The 20,467-nt window shown below is 39.5% G+C and overlaps 1 protein-coding gene across 1 annotated transcript; it reads right to left on the reverse strand.

Annotated features, from left to right (window-relative positions):
- Positions 1–241: 241 nt before the first annotated feature.
- LOC145446345 (SWI/SNF-related matrix-associated actin-dependent regulator of chromatin subfamily A containing DEAD/H box 1-like) lies at positions 242–20,015 on the reverse strand. The gene is made up of 21 exons (XM_080324612.1): positions 19,816–20,015; positions 19,547–19,646; positions 19,370–19,431; positions 18,108–18,181; positions 16,940–17,180; positions 14,557–14,711; positions 14,223–14,321; positions 12,981–13,192; positions 8,886–9,079; positions 8,299–8,431; positions 7,321–7,456; positions 6,515–6,646; positions 5,639–5,721; positions 4,997–5,127; positions 4,392–4,513; positions 3,816–4,004; positions 2,855–2,973; positions 2,607–2,789; positions 1,235–1,341; positions 1,142–1,178; positions 242–1,107 (listed from the first exon to the last, which is right to left on the reverse strand). Exons 1-21 carry the CDS (start codon positions 19,955–19,957, stop codon positions 1,095–1,097), a joined length of 2,664 nt encoding a protein of 887 aa, XP_080180738.1. The 5' UTR covers positions 19,958–20,015; the 3' UTR covers positions 242–1,094.
- Positions 20,016–20,467: the final 452 nt, after the last annotated feature.

Consider the following 20,467-nt stretch of genomic DNA (forward strand, 5'->3'; position numbering starts at 1 on the left):
CGATTTCTATTTTCATCTGATATTGGACTCACAGTCAATACCAATCTGGCTAGTAGTAACTGAGCAGTGTTGCAACAGGACGTGATGTAATGAACATCGAATATCTTCCAATACGTCAAGTGACTTTCAAAACTTCTACCCTACGATACACAACGGGACAACCCCAAAACTATATTGACAACGGTACGAAGACGATCACATTTTGCTTGGTTGACCCATAGGAATAGCAGTACACATCAAGTTATTGCAGCGATTCAAAAATATTTATTTGCGAACATTCATAACCAATAGCTGTAAGCTTGGCAAGGGAGCAAATCATCAAGCGTAAAACAGTCAGTTACGTCTGAAGCGACAAAGGTAAGCGAAAACTGCACATATCGAATCAGGCCATAAGCGGACCGCTTATTTCGTGCAAAAAATGTGAATATAACGACAAACAAAACAGAACAATGTAGGCGAAACGTTTCACACAAGTCAAACGATAAACTTGATGGAAGCGTCCAAATCTACGTGATTATACTGGGTGCGCAGTAGCGCGATTCCCATTTCGACATCCACTGGCATACCGCAACTGGACATGACATAATTTGTTGAAAAGAACACACTATCGGGAACATCGAATGACGTAGCATAATTTCCAACACACGCCCTAATCCTGTACATTGTACAATGTACATATACTAGGGTTAACATATTCTGAGCTCCGGAAAAGAGGACAATTTCTGCAAATCACATAACTTATAAGATCGGACGAGAGAACTTTCAATTTGAAAATTTTCGCAGGTCATCCTTTTCAACTCTACTCCCGTAAGGGTCTAAAGTAATTTAGGTTGTAGTTGACATTTTTTTAGTTGATTCATAGTTCAGATTCCGCGTCATTTATGACGTTTTTAGTTGTGCCTGTACAGTCTGTGGCTGTCAAAGCTATAAAGGAGGACGAATTGCCAAGAAGGAGGGCATTTGGGGCATGGTAACCCTAACAAATACGCCTCGCCAAGAAATGACAGGTAAAAGAAAAAAGCATTAAATTGCGTATCTTGGCGTGATCGAGATGCGACGAGTCTTTGCAGCTAGTTGTCAAGACCTTTCCGCGGTCAATTTGACACGGTGTTTTGAATCATTCCGCGGTCAATTTGACAAGGTGTTTTGAATCAGAGTAGCTATGTCGGCAGTGTCGTCTGAAATAGTTGTAAGGTAATAAAAAATGGCTTCGATCTATCGGGAAGTCGCTTACCCTTCTCGGCCGACAGCTGTTCCTCTAATCTCAATTTGTTGTGCGCTAATTGCAGCATGCCCTCTTCGATCGAATCCTTGGCGATCAACTTTGTGATTTTGACGTCTCTGAACGCAACAATTAAAAAATATTTTCATGCAACACGGTCCGTAAAGATTAAAACAGGGTCGTCTCATGACCCGAGTCGTTCTTTCGGATACGGGAAATGACTTGCCATTGTTTGCGACTCGACCAAGTCACATGACTCGAGTCGAGACATTCTAAATGACTCGGTTCAAGTCGGTAGTCACATCTGTTTGAGTAAACGTGTTGAGAAAAATTAGCTAATATAGTACTTAGACTCGACTTTGCTTGCTGAGTTGTAAAAAAGTAAGTTGAATAAAACTTGAACCTGAGCAGAGCAGCAATCACTATGACTTAGACTCGGAATCTTGAAACTTTGACTCGGACTCGGCCCATTGCCCCCCCCCCGACTTGAGCATGGACTCAATTTGGTGGTAAATTGAAAATGACCCGACTCGAATGAAAGCTATGAGGGCAGGGTTGTAACCAAGTCACAAGGCTCCGAGTCACAAGTCAATCTCAGTTTTATATTTTTGACTCGAGTCAAGTCGAGTCATTTTCAATTCCCACCAAGTCCGAGTTCAAGTCAGCGAACAGAGGATCGAGTCCGAGTCATGGCATTATGACTCGAGTCCGAGTCCAAGTCATTGTGTTGACTGCTCAGCTCCCAGTTAAAGTCTTCCTAAACCCAGTTCTTAACTCTGTTTGGTAATATTGAATGGTTCGCATTTATAATATATCAATTTTCCTCACTTTTAGCAGTTTCTGGTCGCATTTTCAAGCACTAGTACCAAGAAACGAAATCCCAATGGTGTGTTGGCTTCGAAATTACAATGAAATGTCGGTCTTGGCCGTCTGAATCTCGAGTCAATGACTTGCTTCGAGTCATGCGCAATGACTCGAGTCCAAGTCGAGTCGAATCATTTCCGTATTTTGAGAAAATGACTCGAGACGAGTCATCCGAAAATCGTGACTCGAGTCGAGTCATGACTCGAGTCATTACAACCCTGTATGAGGGTATGATTTATTTTTGAGTCAAAGCCTTGTCACTCAGTTAGAACCCGAGATGGGAAAGACGTTTATTCTCATATGTACGAGAATAGAAAATCTCTGTTCACAATCCTGGCTCGTTCTGCGCTACACAGCTCTCCTGCAGCACTTTCCGGTAAACCAGAAATTAGAACGGGATAAAAATTTTAGCATTGCAACATTTCATGATTGGATCAGAATTAGATTAGCCGTATTTCTCTTATAATAAATCTAATTCGACAACTAGAATAATTGAGTGGACCAAGTCCGGTAGACTCACTTTGTTTGACCTAATCGATGACACCTGTCCTCGGCTTGCCTGTCGTTGTGCGGGTTCAAATCGATGTCGTGCAAAATAACTTGATTGGCCGCGGTCAGATTGATGCCCAGCCCGCCGGCTTTGGTCGATAGAAGAAACACAGTTATTTCCGGGTCGGATTCGAATTTATCGATCAAATCAAGCCTGGATATCGGAGAAAACACATTAGCATTGTCGAATATATGGTAGAAATATATAAACATTCTTACCTGGTATTGACCGGTGTGCTGCCGTCGAGACGTAAAAATTTGTAGCCCCGAAATTTCAAATATTTTTCCAGTATATCGATGATCATCACCCACTGACTGAAAATGACCACTTTTTCGTTCTGAAAAATAGAATTGCTATGTCGTAAGGTTAGAGTCTAGCTAGACAATGAATGTAGAGTTTCCATTTGGGTGGTGTCACTAGGGCTGGCTAAAGTTGTGTGCCGGAGTGGCACGAGTCATTTTCCTCAATGTTGAAAATGACACGACTAAGCTACCGCATTATAGGTACTCCGTGTATCAGTACAGGTGTTTGTAAAACAGGGCCAGAAACTGTGTGAAGAATTATAATATTATGAATGCAAGCCATTCAACATGACCCAAACAGAGTTGTAAAAAAGTGAGTCTCAACACCGTGACTAACGAGTCGAATCTTTGGAACCTGACTTATACTCGGTGGTGAATTGAAAATGACTCGACTTGACTCAAATTTGACTTGTGACTTGGATGCAACCCCACATAATTCGAACCAAATCATAAGACTCGAGACTCAGACGGCAGAGACCGACATTTCCTTGTAATTTCAAAGAATAGTAAAGTAACGACACTATTGCGATTTCGTTTATTAGTACTGGTACTTGAGAATGCAACCAGAAACTGCTAATAGTGAGGAAAATTAGTATATTATAAATAGTAACCATTCGATATCAACAAACAGAGTTATAAAAAGTGGGTTTAACAAAACTTTAACTGGAAACTGAGCAGTCTACACAATAACTTGGACTTGGACTCGAGTCATAATGCCATGACTCGGACTCGACCCTCTGCTCGTTGGCTTGGACTCGAACTTGACTCGAGTCAAAACTATAAAAGTAAGATTGTGATTACAACCTTGGATCCTCGATTACGAGAAGTCCTATTCGTAAACAAATATTTGTCGAATTCAACACCGCGGCGCGCCAACCTGTGCTTTGATCTGCGGAAGCATTCTGTCGAGGGTTTTTAATTTGCCGCTGTTCAACACGGCCGTCTTTTCCAAGGCGAAATGCCTTATCGAGGGTGTCGAGAGACAAAATTCGTGAATCTCGAAATCGGTCATCACGGTCAGATCTTCGACAATCAGACGTTCCACCGAGTCGAGATACGTAGAGTCCTGAAACGAACGCAAAAATCATGGTCAACCAGCCACTTTGAGACTGAACACTTGTCATGACAACACTTTAACTTCGCAACACTTCTAGGTGTTCAATTTTTGGATCACATTACGTGCTCAATTTTCCGGGTTGAAACAACACAAAAATCATGGCCGTTGCAATCTAATGTCTGATTGCAAACTCGGCTATCTAAAATCCTAGATCGGTGGTTCTCCAACTTGAATATTATTTTCCAGAATATTTCGCTCTCAAGCACATGTAATAAATAAAATACGGTTGCCACACAGGGAAACTGTGTAATTGTAGCTGTCATTCTAATTCTAATCTTATTTGGAGAAGCTGAACATTTTCCAATTGTCCGATTCTGATTCAACAGGCTGACTAACATGATTTTTCAGCAACTTTGCCATTTTCGTTAGAGAATCCACTGGATAATGGTAACGGCGCAACAAAGGATGGTTGGCTGCTTTTCGCAACTCCGTGAACGCGCTTTTCATTTCCATGGCAGCTGGTAACAAAAAAATAACGACAATGAGTTCTAAAATGCGTTCGTTTACGACAGGGGCTCCCAACCGTGGTGGCCATGAGCCGTTTTCCGTAAGATATTTTAAATATATCATCTTCTAATCTACTTCATAATAACTGTACCGAAAACTGACCATTAATTTCGATAAAAATTATGTTTCTTACTTTCTTTCAAGGATTGAAATATAGGGGGCCAATGATTTTTCAAAATTTCCTAAAGGAGCCTGTGGTGTAAAAAAGGTTGGGAACCCCTGTTTCAGTGGGAGATCAGTAGACAAGTTCAGACCCTACATCAGTGCTGTAATGGTTTTGATCTTTCAACACTGTTGCTAATGCACAGTTAAACTTCTGCACCAGTATTAAAAAGTGATGTATTAGATATGTATTGTGCTATATTTCCGTTTGTGACTTTGCGAAAACTTGCCCTAAGCCTACATTGAAGACATAGACAGAAACAGCGACATACATTTCTTATGCATTCCCAGTCGGAACATCTCCTTCGTCTTTTCGTAAACGTCTTTCTGTTCGTCTGTCATTTCGCACAAGATCGTCTCCACCACCTTGCTGGGAAGTTGCTTCAAGACAGCGCTTTTCAACCTGAACGACAACAAAATTTAGGCGGAAAACAGCAACGTGATAAAATACAGCGTTCCGGTAACGCCGAAAAGATGAGGCTCTTCAAAAATAGCTTTTCAAATTTTATAGGCTACCTGATAAAATTGCCTAAAAACACTACCCACTAATTCTGGCTCAATTCTAACCTATAGAAGCATTGCTACATAAGAAAAAAGTTTTCGATTTATTTAATATGAAGTGAGAAGCCACAGCTACTAGTTTCACTGATCAGATGATTGGCCTGATCCGACCAGAGATTAAACGCACGACTTACACGGTCAAGAAGCCAGACGCTCCACCGTTACGCTCTATTATCGAATATTATAACTTTATATAGTTAATTTATTCACTAAAAAGCTTTTTGCCTGACTCTCAACAGTAGAGAACGTCGGTAATATAGGGAATCAAATTTGAAATGTAGTATATATTCATAGTATGGCCAATGGTAATGATTGTATTTTGAATATGGTGAGAAATGAAACTGTAAACTTACCGCCGCAATACGAAAGGCTGCATTATGTTCTTCGCGTCCGCAATCCTGTCCAACGCATACTTGCTCTTGCTCTCCGAGTTCGACTGTTAAAAAACATCATCGCCATGTCATGATGGTGCCGGGTTGGAAGCAATTCCATCGGGTTACGATTCAAATTCAGCCACCGAGTTTTAAATGTTTGCAATCAATAAAATGCGATTAGCTTAATAAAACACACACAATTCAGGTTGCGTTGCATTGCGATGTGTCAGCTCAAACCATATGCATATAACCTTGTAAGCCCATGTTTTTTAGGAGTAGGGCCGTGATAAGACCGATCAAGGTTTCACGGCTTATAAAGTGGAAAATACAATCAAAACTATAATAATTGTTGATAAATAACTCTTTGCAGGCTGGAGTGTATAATATCAGAAAAACCATCTCTAACTGCTAAACTGTGATCGTCAGAATAATACTCGATTCAGATTCAAGCTCAGAACCTTTGCGCCCAGCACTAGTTACAAGATTCAGTGACGAAAGAGAGAGAGAGTCTTTATTTTCATCCAACCAAAATACATAACAAACAGGGTGGTACAGAAAATATGCATGCACAGTATTCGGTTTCGGATTGGAATGATCGATACGACTTTGGAGGTCAACAAGTCTGATCACACCCGCACCAAACACTTGTCTCTACACAGTCTGACTGTAACAAATGTTAGTTAAAAAGGAAATTAAAAAATATAAATTAAAAGATGGTAGCAAATAATGAAGGAATGTAGGGCAACAGTGTTAGTATGAAAACAGGAGGTACTTGGATGCCAGTAATCAAAGTAAATATCAAATAAGTTACTAGAAAATTCTATCAAGTTTGCGCCTGTTGAAAGGTTCACTTACATTTTTAAATATCCGGACCAAACTTTCCGTGGTCTGTTCGAACATCTGCGGCATGACAAACCGCAGTAGAGACATCAGTTCGAGCAAGTTATTTTGCAGCGGAGTCCCGGTCAGGAGAAGTTTCCTTTTGGCCTGTGGAGAGGCGCACAAAGTTAGCGATATATCAGGAACAGCCGGAATGGGTATTCGATAACTTGGACACCAACTACGCTGCAATATTAAAGCTACTAATAAACAGAGGTCAAAGGACTTCTACTTTTTCTTAAAATTGAAAAATGACTCAACTTGACTTGAGTCAAGTTGTGCATTGATTCGACTTGTACTCGAGTCATTTCGATAATTGAAAAATACGCCCAGAAAGTGTCTTTTATCTGTTTGAACAAATATATTACGAGAGAAAAAATGAATGTATAATGAATGCGAGATCTTCGATATCACCCAAGAGTTTCACAGAAGTGTGTACAATTAGACTAGACGTAATGAACATTGAATAGGATGACTTGGACTCAAGTCTCGGCACCGTGACTCAGACTCTACTCGTTGCTCCCTGACTTGGACTTGACTCGGTGGTGAATTGAAAATGACTCGACTTGACTCGAGCCAAAACTATAAAACTAAAATTGACTTGTGACTTCCGTTACAACCCTGCTTTGGACCACCTCTGATATGAATTCCGGTTTGTAAAATTGTGGGAAGCCAAAGATGCTGTGCTGCTACATATAAAATGATGTTCATCGGCAACATAATGTCAGCAATGAGACAATTACGAACCCAAATTCAGGAAAAAGTGAGTTAAACGCGCCCACCTTCATTTTCATCAAATTGACATAACGCTGGGACAACATATTCTTCAACATGTGCCCCTCGTCGTAAATTGCGTATTCGGGCTCGAGCTTTCGAAAAAACGATCGGTCCTCGGCAGTGCTGATAGCGGAGTTATATCTGCGAGCGAAACAACAAGGCGGATAAATAGGCTTTTAGAAGTACAGAATCTAAATATAATATAGGATATCATAAAAAATAAATATCATTACGGCAATAATAATGAATTGACTCTTGGAGGTACAGAACTTCATACACAATTTAATGACATACTCATTGAAATAAACCCGAATATTTTCGGCTGACACTCGACATGGATAATAGTCATCAGAATTCAAAACAACTTTGTGTATCAGCAGATTGTGTATTTTGGCGTCACAGGCATGAAAGCTTGATGTACTGCAATGTGCTATAACATTATTAAAAATATATAATGAATATTAATAATTATGATTAATTATAAGTTGATTCAATTTTTTATGTTTTTTCGGGTGGAATCAAGTTGACAATAAAAATATATTATTTGTTGTGAAACAAGGTACCTTCGACAAACTTTGACACACAATCAAAGTACTTTGTTCCTAATGATGAAAAAGAACATGAATATTAAATGTACTGTTCAACATAATACATCAAAAAGAATAAAAAAGTAGAATTAATATAAGTTAAGTGGAATGAATTTGATATTATGAATATTTGGAGAGCTTCTTGGAGGTACAGAACTTCAATATACTATTGAATACTAGCCTATATTCATATTGAAATGAGCCCGAATATTTTCGGCTGACACTCGTCAGGTGTGATCGTCAGCAAATAGTAGAGAATTGAGAAGAAGATTGTGTATCAACAACATTCGGGTTCAATTCAATATGAATATACTATTCCATTGTATATTATGAGCATGTTTGATATGAAGGAACTGTCAACAAAGTTATAACACTTTAAAAATACTCAGTTCGTACGTGGTAATAATGACGTTCGAGGTCATCCCTCGGCTGAAAGCGACTCGGATGCCTCGGCGGTCCGCTTGCGAGCCTTGGTAAAGTATCACCTCCATGGTGGGACACCACACATTGAATTCTCTGTGCCAATTTCCTGTCGAAAAGGAAATTACGAAACGTCAAGAAAAAATCTGTACAAAAGCAGGTCAATAACAGTAACAGTTCTCTCTTGTATTATCAGCGAGAATCATAGTTGGACAGCTAGAAAATTTTCAGTATCTCCAAATTACATCAGAATTATTGAATTCGTAAAAACTTGAAAATTGAGTTCATTCTGAATCAGACAGACATATAATAAATACCAAGTTTATAGAGCATTCTCATAAGCACGAAAATGGCAAATATTTGCACAGCAAGCTTGGTTCGTTCCGAACGATACAGCTCTTCTGTAGGATTTCCAAGAAAATCAGTAAGTAGATTATAATTTAAGATGAGCACAAAACATTTCACAAATTGGATTAGAATTAAATTTTCAGCATTTTGCTCTATACAGCCTAATTAGAGGAGAATTACCGAGCAAAAGCCCAATAAGAACATAAACAAATTACCCAGAGTGGAGCTGGGCACAACGATGAGGTGAGGTCCCGTGTTTGGGTCTTGTTCGAATAGATGGGCCAGGAAGCTGATGGTCTGTATGGTTTTTCCGAGCCCCATCTCGTCCGCGAGCACCCCGTTGACCTTGTTACGGTGCAGCAGCACCATCCAGTTCAGACCCACCAGTTGATACGGCTTTAACTTGAGGCTGACAGAGAAAAGGTACATCGGATTAATGAACGTAGCGAGATTGCTCAGCCAGAGGGGATCGGTGACATAGAACCAGGGTTGTAATGACTCGAGTCGCGATTTTCTGATGACTCGACTTGACTCGAGTCATTTTCTCAAAATACGGAAATGACTCGACTCGAGTCAATCTGTGTATTGACTCGACTTGGACTCGAGTCATTGCGCATGATGCGAGCCAAGTCATATGACTCGAGACGCAGACGGCCAAGACCAACATTTCATAGTAATTTCGAAGAATAGTAAAGTAAACACACCAGTGGGACTTCGTCTATTGGTACTGGTACTTGAAAATGGGACCACAAACTGCTAAAAGTGATGAAAATTAGTATATTATAAATGCCAACCATTCGATATCACCGAACAGAGTTATAAAAGGTGGGTTTGACAAGACATTAACAGGAAACTGAGCAGTCAACACAATGACTTGGACTCGACTCGAGTCATAATACCGTGACTCGGACTTGACCCTCTTTTCGCTGACTTGGACTTGACTCGGTGGTGAATTGAAAATGACTCGACTTGACTCGAGTCAAAACTTGAAAACTGAGATTGAATTGTGACTCGATGCCTTGTGACTTGGTTACGACCCTGCATAGAACGTCTGCTTTTTCGGCACATTCAAGGTGTTTGATTACTTAAATCATCAGAACTTTACCATATAATTGACTAATATATTCATATTGAAATGATGCCGAATATTTTTTCGGCTGACACTCGTCAGTGGTCAGCAACTAGCAGAGAACTGGAAATAACATTGCATATAAACAACCGTGTCCAAAAATATGGCGTCGCCGACAAGAAATTTCGAGTAATGAAGACGAACAGACGACTGATCGGTAGGATTGTTCAAAAATAACCTTTTTTCCGGAATCCCGGGACTCACTCGTTAAATTGTTTCGTTGCATAAAAAAAAAGGGGCACACCAAATTCAGCTGGATTTCAACTGCTAGATATGAACGCACATGAGTTTAAAAATTTTGAATTTATTTAAAATAAATTGAAAGAAATTGATTCAAATTTTACTGTCAACCTCATGAAATTTGACAGTTCTAAATCAGATTACAATTAGAATGATGGCTTCACCGTTTTTTTTAATTACATTGGAATTGAGGAATCCACTGAAACTGGAAAATTAAATTCTGAATTCGTAAGAAATGCAACAAAAATCATGTTTATTTCATACCAAATCAGAAATATAATTAATATGAGAGCGGGGCCTACGATATTTACGGCCTTATCTGGTACATTTCACTTGCAAGAGCTAACAGGCCGATGCTCACAAAACAGAAATTAGCTATTACTCTTGACGTAATAATGGGCGAAAGTTTTGATAGGACGATTGCTCTCAACGTGACAATCGGCGATTGTCTCGATTTCGCTTCTCATACCGGACTCTTCGCATTTTGAAGCGAGTTTTCGAGTTGAAGGTTGACAGCTATGTTGTAAGCTGCCGTTTTTACTGTCTTATACTATTAGGCAGGCTATAGTAATGCGATTGAAATACTCTGTAGCAGACCCCTCAAGTTTGAGTCGAAGTTTTTGAGCTCGTCGCCGCGTTTGAATTGTTACAGGATGATGCCGTGACTAGCTAAATGCTCGAGGACCGATATTCCGTATATAGTGTAGTGGAAAACGTTTAGCTGTCGTTTTGACCGGATTACAGCGAGACGTAGGATACCGCTATGCAGTGGTTTATTAATTCTTTGTGGTGCGTATTATGTATGTGGTGAAGAATTGGTGGCGAGCTTCATGTGGCGTTTCTTCCAGTTACTGTTTGTATACTTGGTGACTCAGGTTTCTGTTTGTATACTTGGTGACTCAGGTTTAGCTTAAGGTAAAATAATTGATAATGGTCAATAAATGCTGTGCTTATGGTTGTATGGCTGGATATTTGACAACTAAACAAAAAGTTCCAATTTCTATTTGAGGATTTGGAGGTACAAAAAAATGGATATCTTTCGTGAATGGACGTGATTGGAAGCCAACGAAGAATTCTGTAATATGTGCGTTGCACTTCGAAGAAGCAAAGTACATTAAAGACTGTGGCTTCCGAAAAAAAAACTGCTCTTGGATAGAAAACCAGTTCCTACCATCCGATCGGAGCCTGAGCTGCATCCGCCTTCATTGAACCCGACTATGACCGCTTGCAGAAAACCACCGAAGAGAAGGATATTTCATAATGATCAGTTGAAAGATTTTGAGCTGTCTGATAAAATGAGCAGTTTAGAAGATTTGACCGAGTCCCACACTCCAGAAAGCTATATACCATATACAGAAGAGGGTAATCAATATGTAATTTTCTACCGTATGGAATTCAATGATGACTAGGTGTGGCGTGGCGCATTATTCAACTTCCCGAAATATCTCAAAAATGTATGAGACAAATCCGAGCACAATTTACTGGAAGAACTTTTCGAGCCAAGAAATTTGTCTTTCCTCCATTCTCATTCGCCGTTGATTCTTCAGGTGTATCATCACCAGGCGGATTTATTGCATGGAGCGATCTTCACAAAATCAGGGAATCTGATGATAATGATTTGAATTTGCGGAAAGCGCCAAAAGTGATATATGCCTCGTTACATCCAAGCAATAACAAGCAGAATGTCAACTTGGCTCTTGCTCCATTCTATGAGTCGACTATTGGAGCTTGCAAAAGTTACTTGCCTCTCACGGAAGATATGGCTTCATTCTTGAACCTGATTAATGCTTGGTTGACAATTCTCACGGTATAGGCAAATGTGTGGGGGGGGGGGGAGGTTTCTGGTTGGTTTAACAGAAGTTACCAATTCTGAACAGATAATACTGCTCTGTTCCATCCTAAAAATTGACGTCAAGCCCAAGTCATTTTTATCATTTCAAAAAAGTCATTGAATAAGTGGCTATTGAAATTACCGAATCATTTCTATATCCTTACAGTGAGACGGTGTCGCGCGTAGTTGCTGGGTAAATTGTAAGCAAGTTCATGCTATTCCGACTTACTCGATCGTGGGGGACTGCTTACTCCCGCAGAACCACTTGCCGTGTTTGTTTCATCCAGTTTTTTTATCCTAGATTGTTCTGATAAAATCATCTGCCCTCACCCTAAGTCGCAGTGAATAAGTTTTGCATCGTTTTTTATTTGGGGGGGGGGGCTTTGCACTTTGCATGTTATGATCATCGAGATCAAGCTTTGAAATTGGCGACAAAATCATTGTGAATATATATTACAATAACAAGCAGAAGCTAGTTAATGCCTCTGCGAGAAAAATGCTTTAAAAACGGACTTTAAAACAGCGACAGTTAAGCAAGACGTAGCTTGCATTCTTCGGTGATGCATTTCATTCTCATTACCGGTACTTATGGCCGTAGCTTGTATGCTGCAAGTTTGTTTTTGATACAAGTTGGTTATTGCAAGTACTTTCTAATATGACATGTGTACCAATTATTCTTCACGTGCTTGAATTGATTTTACAATGCAATAAAATGGTTTACATGAGCATGTCGGTGTTTTCTCACTACTTAGCCTACTTCTGCAATCGGTGGATAACTGCATCTACAAGGCTGTCTCTTGTCACTTTCTGACGGTAAGGTACTGATTTGACCTGTTGAACGAATACATACAGCTTATCTGAGGCGATGCGTCTGGTAGCGAGAAGCGAAATCGCGCAGAATCGCGAATTTCTGTTTTGTGAGCATCGGCCTGTTAGCTCTTGCAAGCATAATGTACCAGATAAGGCCGTGAATATCGTAGGCCCCGATGAGAGCATGGAAATATTCAACAAATCAGATCAAAATTAAAATTTCCGACATTTAGCTCTAATGAGTTTAATTAGAAAACTAGAATTACGCCATCTACTTGGGCAAGTCTGCACGATACTCACTGTGAAGGAATAACGCTCGGCGTCTCGACCGACGTAATGCCGTCGGTCATTTCGTCGCTACAGTGGAGTTTTTCAATCGCCTTCGTCAGTACAGACGATATGTTTTGACACTGGTCCAGAAGCTGCTTCAGGATCTGTCTTTGCTTGAGCAAATCCGCGCAAGAGTACAGCAGATCGGGAGAGAGAAACTTTGTCGTTGACATCTTTACGGTCTAGATATGCAGAGATCGGACGCGATTACTAGCAAAATGTAATCTCAGCTAAAAATAGGGCTGGACGCAGCGGTTCAAATACTCAAATCTGAATCGAGTGTTAATTCCAATCATTTGAGTAGTGAGAGATCAATTTTCAATTACTCAAATGACACTCTTCTCGACTCTAAGAGCTAATTTATCAAAAAATATTTTTTACTGTGGAAGCCTTGAAAGATTTTTCAAATTTTATCCATGAAATTGTCAAGTAGTCTAATATAACTATACACAGCAAATTTGGCTCTATTACAACTGGTAGAAGCGAAATTATTGGAGTGAAAAAATAATATTTGATGAGTAGGCCAACTGGGTGGGTGATCCCAGAATCATGAATGTAAAACTGTAACAACCTTGCTCCTACAAGTTAAAATTGATCCAAATTTGTTTTGCACGTTTTTTGTAGACAACTCAACAACTTCATGGGTTAGCCAGTAAAATTTACATTTTCATATTTCTATAATAAATTTAAAATTTCCAAACTCTAATAGCTCCAATTCTGATCGGTGGAATTGGGCCAAATTTGAAGTGCGACGTTTTTTTTTTAGCCAACCTAACGATTTTAGCGAATAGCCGCAAATGTCTGAAAAAAAAATGAGCAGAAATATCTGCGAAGTCTCAACCAACCAACAGCATCGTCAAGGAGTGCAACGAAATAGGTACGATCGAAAAAATATAAACTATCTTCACGTGGCAAAGACCTGGCGTTTTTTTCGTCGTATACGCTTAAAAGGTAAAACTTTCCACACCATCCATACTCGTATGATTGTATATTGAGTCATACACGACTACTTTACACTCGACTCGGAGAATGACACTCGACTCGAGATCAAATCACGATTTAGCCCAGCCCAAGTGATTACTATTAAAATGTAACCTGTATCGAAGATTAAAATGGTCGCAATCGAGATTTTCCAAGGAAATTCGGCACTGACTCACCAATCGATTAGTAACAAAGAAACAAAAACAAACAAATATTCAAAACCAAACTTACGGCATCGTCCCACGTTCGGTAAGGTCTCAACGAAACGATGACGTCAGCTTTTTTCTGGCTGCACGACTCGACAGTAATCAACTCATCCATGCTTGCGTTCTACAGACAACAGTTTACATTTTAGAGTCTTGCAGATAATATCGTGCCGGCATCAAACTTTGAAAAAAATATTGGTAGAGTTGAAAAATTTCGGCAGTTTTACATGATGTCACACTAGGTGTTAGTGATGATGGCATATCTTTTGAATTAATCGGCCAAATGTATCGGAGAAGGTGCTGTTGGCTTCATCGGTATATTGATTGGGCTGTAATCGTGACGTAGGCAAGCAATTCACCTGAAGGAAATCCAGTACGGCGGCGCGTTTTGCCAACCCGAAATTCGGAAACTCGTCGTCGGAAGACTCAAAATCATCTTCATCTCGATCGATCGTGAAATTTTCGTCGTTTTCTTTGCTGGCCCGCGATTCCTCGTGATTTTCAATCCGTTCCGCTGTATCAGATAAGTTTCGTGCAAACACAACAACTACTGATGTTAAACTTATGGATCAAAAAATGGCCACAAGTTCATGACAAGACAGACAGTGTTTCACATTTCCGCTAGAACATTTACAACTTTTCCAAATTAAATTAGATTTACTGAACTCGTAAAAACTTGGAGATTGAATTAAATTCCGAATCAGAAAAATCATGAGAATGGGAATGTCTGCACGCCAAGCTTAGTTAATTGCGCGCGATACAGCATTTTCAGTAAAATCGAAAATTAGATTAAAATCAAAAGTAAGAGTACGGAAAAATTCCACAAATTCGATTAGAATTAGATTGCCGGCATTTCTCTCCAAATTAATCTTATTTAGGGACGGGCAGACCTGCTTCATGCGCAAGCCGCTTATCAAAAAACTTCGCTTTGAAAGAGCCTCAACACGAAAATTGAAATAATTGAATATATGACGTCACAATGAAATGTAGGCTATTGAATGAAGTTCATTGTTGCGTGGTGATACGGTGCGTCTCCGCCTTGGCTGCAAGGACTTTGAAATCAGGCTGATATGACGTAAAAGCAGTGCATAGCAATTTCTTCGCGTTCAGCAATATAATCTTATTACTCCGTGAATCTGTCTCCGTTGGGTAACTCGTGGCGAAGTTTTGATGTTTGGTTCCGTAATGACGTTTCAAGTTACTTATTTTCCTGTTCATACTTTTTTCCTTGCAATTATCGCGCGACAACACTCTCTTGGCCCAACTCAGATAGCCTTTCAAATACATATGGGAGAATCGTATTCACCATTGCTAGCCAGGAAATTATTGTGACCCGTGCTGGCGTGATTAATTACCACGCTCATTGTTGAACACAATGATTTATCATTGATTAATGACCAGGCGCCATTGTTGCGGGTGAAAGGTTTTTGTCAACTCTATTCAATTGCAAAGTTCTAACCCTGTAGTGACACCTTCCCCTAAATTTTACAAAACTTGAGTAAACCATATTAAGGAAAGAAACAACAAAAAACAATGCGCATATTGTTACTACACGATAGAATGCATCAATCAGGTTAAACCTCTCTAGCAAAAGGGTGAAGCGCATGTGCAATCATTAAAGAGTCGCATGCGGCTCACTTGTAGTTTGCCCACCCGTGGTCTAATTAGACGACGAGAAATTAATGTCCAAGTCTGCCAGTTTTCCAAACTATATTCTGCCACCATGTCCAGTTGATATGATTTTCACACCCAAAAGTAACATAAACCAATCGCAGAACTATTTTGAAGAAGCTCAATACACAATTGAAAAACATATTCGTATTGAAATAAACCGGAATATTTTCGGCTGACACTCGCCAGCAACTAGTAGAGAATTGGAAAGAACATTGTATATCAACAAATATGACACCACCAGCATGAAATTTCGAATAATCAGATGTTTCAGATGGTACATAAACTCAGTTTGTAGGCACAGGCTTGGCAGGCTTGACTCATCGCTGAAGCTTGATTAAGAACAGGCAAAGGCCATAAATTCTGCCATTGGCAAACATTTGTTGAATAATCCTGTTTGCACGAAAAATTATCTGGAAAGCAGACTCCGTGTTGTCGGGAGAGGCTGTTCACACTTTTATTTGGGAGTCAACGTTTATCAAAATATGCCAACCAAGCATGTGCCTGCAGAAGGAGTTTGTGTACCGGTCCGTGGACATATGAGCATGCGACATTACAGCATGCGAGACTTCGGCATGCGACAATTTGGCATGCGACACATGAGCATGTGGGTTAAACTACGGGTTAGGGGTAGGTTAGGGTTGGATTTATGGTTGGGTTAGGGTTAGGCTTTAGGTTAGGTTAGGCTAGGTTAGGTTAGGTTAGGTTATGTTTCGGGTTAGGGTAAGTTTTTGGGTTATGCAGTCACATGCTGAAGTGACGCATGCTGATGTGTTCCATGCTGAACTGTCGTTTTCCATTGTGTCGCATGCTCATATGTCGGGCAACCTTGTGTACCATCTAAAATTATACATTATTAAAAATTCCATGCTGGTGACGTAGCTCTTCAAAAGTCAAATCTTTAAAATTAGGTAGTTTCAAGAGAGAAACTCATCAGTAGGAGTAGTAGTACTCAAAAAACGTAACCACTTGAGTAGTGCAACATGGCTTGAATTGGTTTGCTAATGCAACGAAAATCGGTAGATTGGTATAGCGACTAATTTTGAATAAACACAACCAATGAAAAATTACCTTTCTTTTCTTTAACCACTTTAGAAGCCGTACCATTGCCTTTAGATTTTGTGGCAGCGACAGGACTGTTGGCAGATATACCACAGCTGAGACGCGGAAAGGCCCTCCTGCTCGTATCTGCCTTGTCATCTTCCTCCTCCGAATCACTACTGCTCAAGCCAAGCCCGTTCGAAGATTTACCCACATTCTTTTTAGGACTTGACTTCTTGTCGATGTGATTTTTACTCAGAACAAAGGTTTTCTGAACGCAGAAATGAACAAGATAGTGTGAATGAATCGAGTTTTAGAGGTGAACTCTGATTATTTCGAGTGGTGAAATTGTACGTTTTTGCCTTTCACAACAATTTCACCCATGAAAGAGACACAAACATATCTATTATACCCTTACAAAATCCAAAGTCTCGAAAGCTTTGCCTAAGAAAGCTGTTAAGAAGCGAAAAAAATCTAATAACATAACCAGTTGAGCAAGTACTGGAAGTTTGTCAAAAACCGACTTTAGTACACCGAAAAAGCGGAAGTGCTGATCAACTCTGTCTGAACCACCAGGTTGAGCCACTACCAACAGTCTTAATGTATCACATTTTTATGTTATAATAATCCGTAAATCATTGCAATAATGGATCTTGAATTCTCAACTGTAGCAGACATTAGCTCAGAATGACAGTGAGTTTTTCAGGATAGTACGGTAATTAGATTCAATTTCAACTGAAGATTACCTCCATTAATATAGATTGTATTCAAACAACCGTGTGTATGCTTGTGGACTTGTACACAGTAGAATCTTCAACACCAATCACAACCCAAAATTTCAAGATGTCTTTGTTTTCTCAATAATCTTTACAATACAGATCTTATCAACGACTATGATGATGGTGAATGAGATGTTTTTAGGTGAATCAAAATTAGGTCAGAACAAAATTATGTACTCCAACCTACTAATATGTGATTGGGACGACTCAGAGAGGGCAACTCAGTTCAGAATTATAGCTGTAGTTTTGATTCAAGTCTCACTCGAAAAACATTACTGATACTGATTACTGGTACAAGTTTATATTATACTACTTTTGAAGATAAGCTCGTTTTATCAACACTTTACCTCACCCAGCAGAAAGAAAATTACCTACATCACGGCCCAAGTGCATCAGTGAATACATCACTTTCTGCTCACCTTTTTATTCGATATCAATGGAGATTCCAACGAGTCAGGAGTGTCCGCAAAAACATCAGGTGAATTTTTCCCATCTAAAGATGAACAGATTGGTCTACCTGCATGTTTACTACCGCCTTTATTGAACAGAAGAATATTGGCAACTTTTGTGATAACAAGGTAATAAGGAGTCATGGAATTGTAATTTATGGCTGCTAGACTGTGAATATTGATTGATTTGTTATAGCTTACAGCTGTCCAGATGCATCTGTTCTCATATATTTCATGTCCTAATACAGTCATGGAAAACTAGGGTTAAAGTAATGTTAGGAATAGGGTTGTTTTGAATGCCTCACTATTCTGGAAATGGCATCTTGAGATTACTTGAGCAATAACACAGTTTTTCCTCCAACAGTTTGAATATTTGACGTCTCTACCTTCAAAGTGTTACATAAAGAGTTTTCGTAATGAGATCAACCTACTAGTGGCGAAACTTAATAGTGCTGGCATGACTACAATAGTCTTGCGGCAGATTACAACATACAATCAAACTGATTAGAGTCTCTCTATTAGATCACTACCTTTACATATCCAATATTAATGGTGTATCATTGACTCCCTGAAAAATGCTCGAGACAAGGCAATTTACTTCATTGGTGAGTTGATGTTTTAAAACTAGAAAATGACCGCCTACTATGGGTTCAAGTCATGTTAGCAGAATATTTACATTTTGGGCTCCATATTATTCGGTTTAGAACAGTGGCTCTCAACCTGGGGGGCGCGAAAACTCTGAAGGGGGCGCGAAGAAGCGGTCAACTGAAAAAAAATTTCGCGCTTGGCGCGATTTACCTCCGATTCACACGTGTTTCACTATGTATACACCGATTTCATATTTTTTAATTCTCTCAGCAACAGTTATAACCTCCATGCCATCAAAAAATCTGTTGGGGTTACCTTACAGAATTGTTAGGTTGTTAAAAAAAACGATGCATATAAAATTTGGCTCATTTTCCAGCCAGTAGAAATTTTATTCAAAAAATAGTACTTACGATAGGTAGGACTACGATAAAAAAGAACAAAGAATTGCCACCGTAAATACTACTTTTTCAAATCCAAATTTCCTACTGAGATAACTTTGTTTCCACCAGTTGGAATTGAGCCAAATTTGGTGTGGAGCGGTTTTTTAGGCAACCCAACAATTTTTCAAGTAGCCAGTAAAACTGAACAACCCTAATGAAGGGCCTATCCTAAAATGATAAAAATATGTGAGAATCGAGACTTACTTTCCAAGCTATTTTCATCATTGTCGCTTCCTGATTCGTTAGAGAAAAATTCACACTTGCTCCTGTGAATGAAAAATGGAAGAGGTATGCAACCTGTAACTTATATCAGTAAGCTACACCCAGAAACTTATGTTGGACCACATGCGTGCAATCAACAGAGAAATAATGGTGTATCACCTCTTTACGGAAGTCTGCTCATGGTCATCCTTTGCATTATTTTCATTTGTCGAGTTGTCAGGTTCTTCCGAGTTGCTGCTTCTTTGACGCTTCATACCATCTGAAAAATCCAATCACATTGAATAAAATAAGCAAGGAATTTCCCATTTCTACAACACATCACAGATAACAAGTAACAACATTCGCATGAGTGAGAAAAACTAACTACTAACATAATGATTTGATGACTATACCAGTGGTTCTATAGTTCTAAAGTAACCAGTACTCACTTTGATTTTTCGCTTTGGCTTCATATTTGAATCTGTTCCAGTTTATCATGACTAATATCACGTTAAATTTACGGTGCAAACACAAAATTTCGGCTGACCAGACACAAAGCAGAACAGACACACCGACGGTACCGTGACGCATCCAACCAGCGCAATATCAGCAACACAACACCACAACAAATAGGTGCATCTATTTTGTACGATGTAGTACATATCGACTATGTCACATGACCACATAAATACGCGGTCGACTGTGGCAGGACTATCGCACAAATGAGTTCACGTAGTTTAGATATAAGATTTGTTCGATGTGACCTGACCTTACTTATAACCTTGTCCACCGAACCCAGCAAAGCATTACTTTTATCTATCATCATTATACGGCTTTAACCGTATGGTTACTATGATTGTGCCCTTGGAGTCACTTAGCCTTACAAACCAATGCAATTGTGGTATGACACCGCACGTTATCAATGCACCCAACCACTGCGCTAGCTTGTTTTAGAATCGACCAACCTAATCTTTATCTGCTGCACTCTCTGTTACCGTGCCATCTTCTCGGATAGCGTATATTCGACTAGCACTCTATTCGTGGTTTGGTCACAGCGTAACAATACAGTAAATCTTCCATTTTCACAGGAAAATAACTAGC

Source organism: Botryllus schlosseri, chromosome 9 (assembly GCF_051294905.1).
Source record: "Botryllus schlosseri isolate E-star chromosome 9, Bs_hap1, whole genome shotgun sequence".
Classification (NCBI taxonomy): Eukaryota; Metazoa; Chordata; class Ascidiacea; order Stolidobranchia; family Styelidae; genus Botryllus; species Botryllus schlosseri.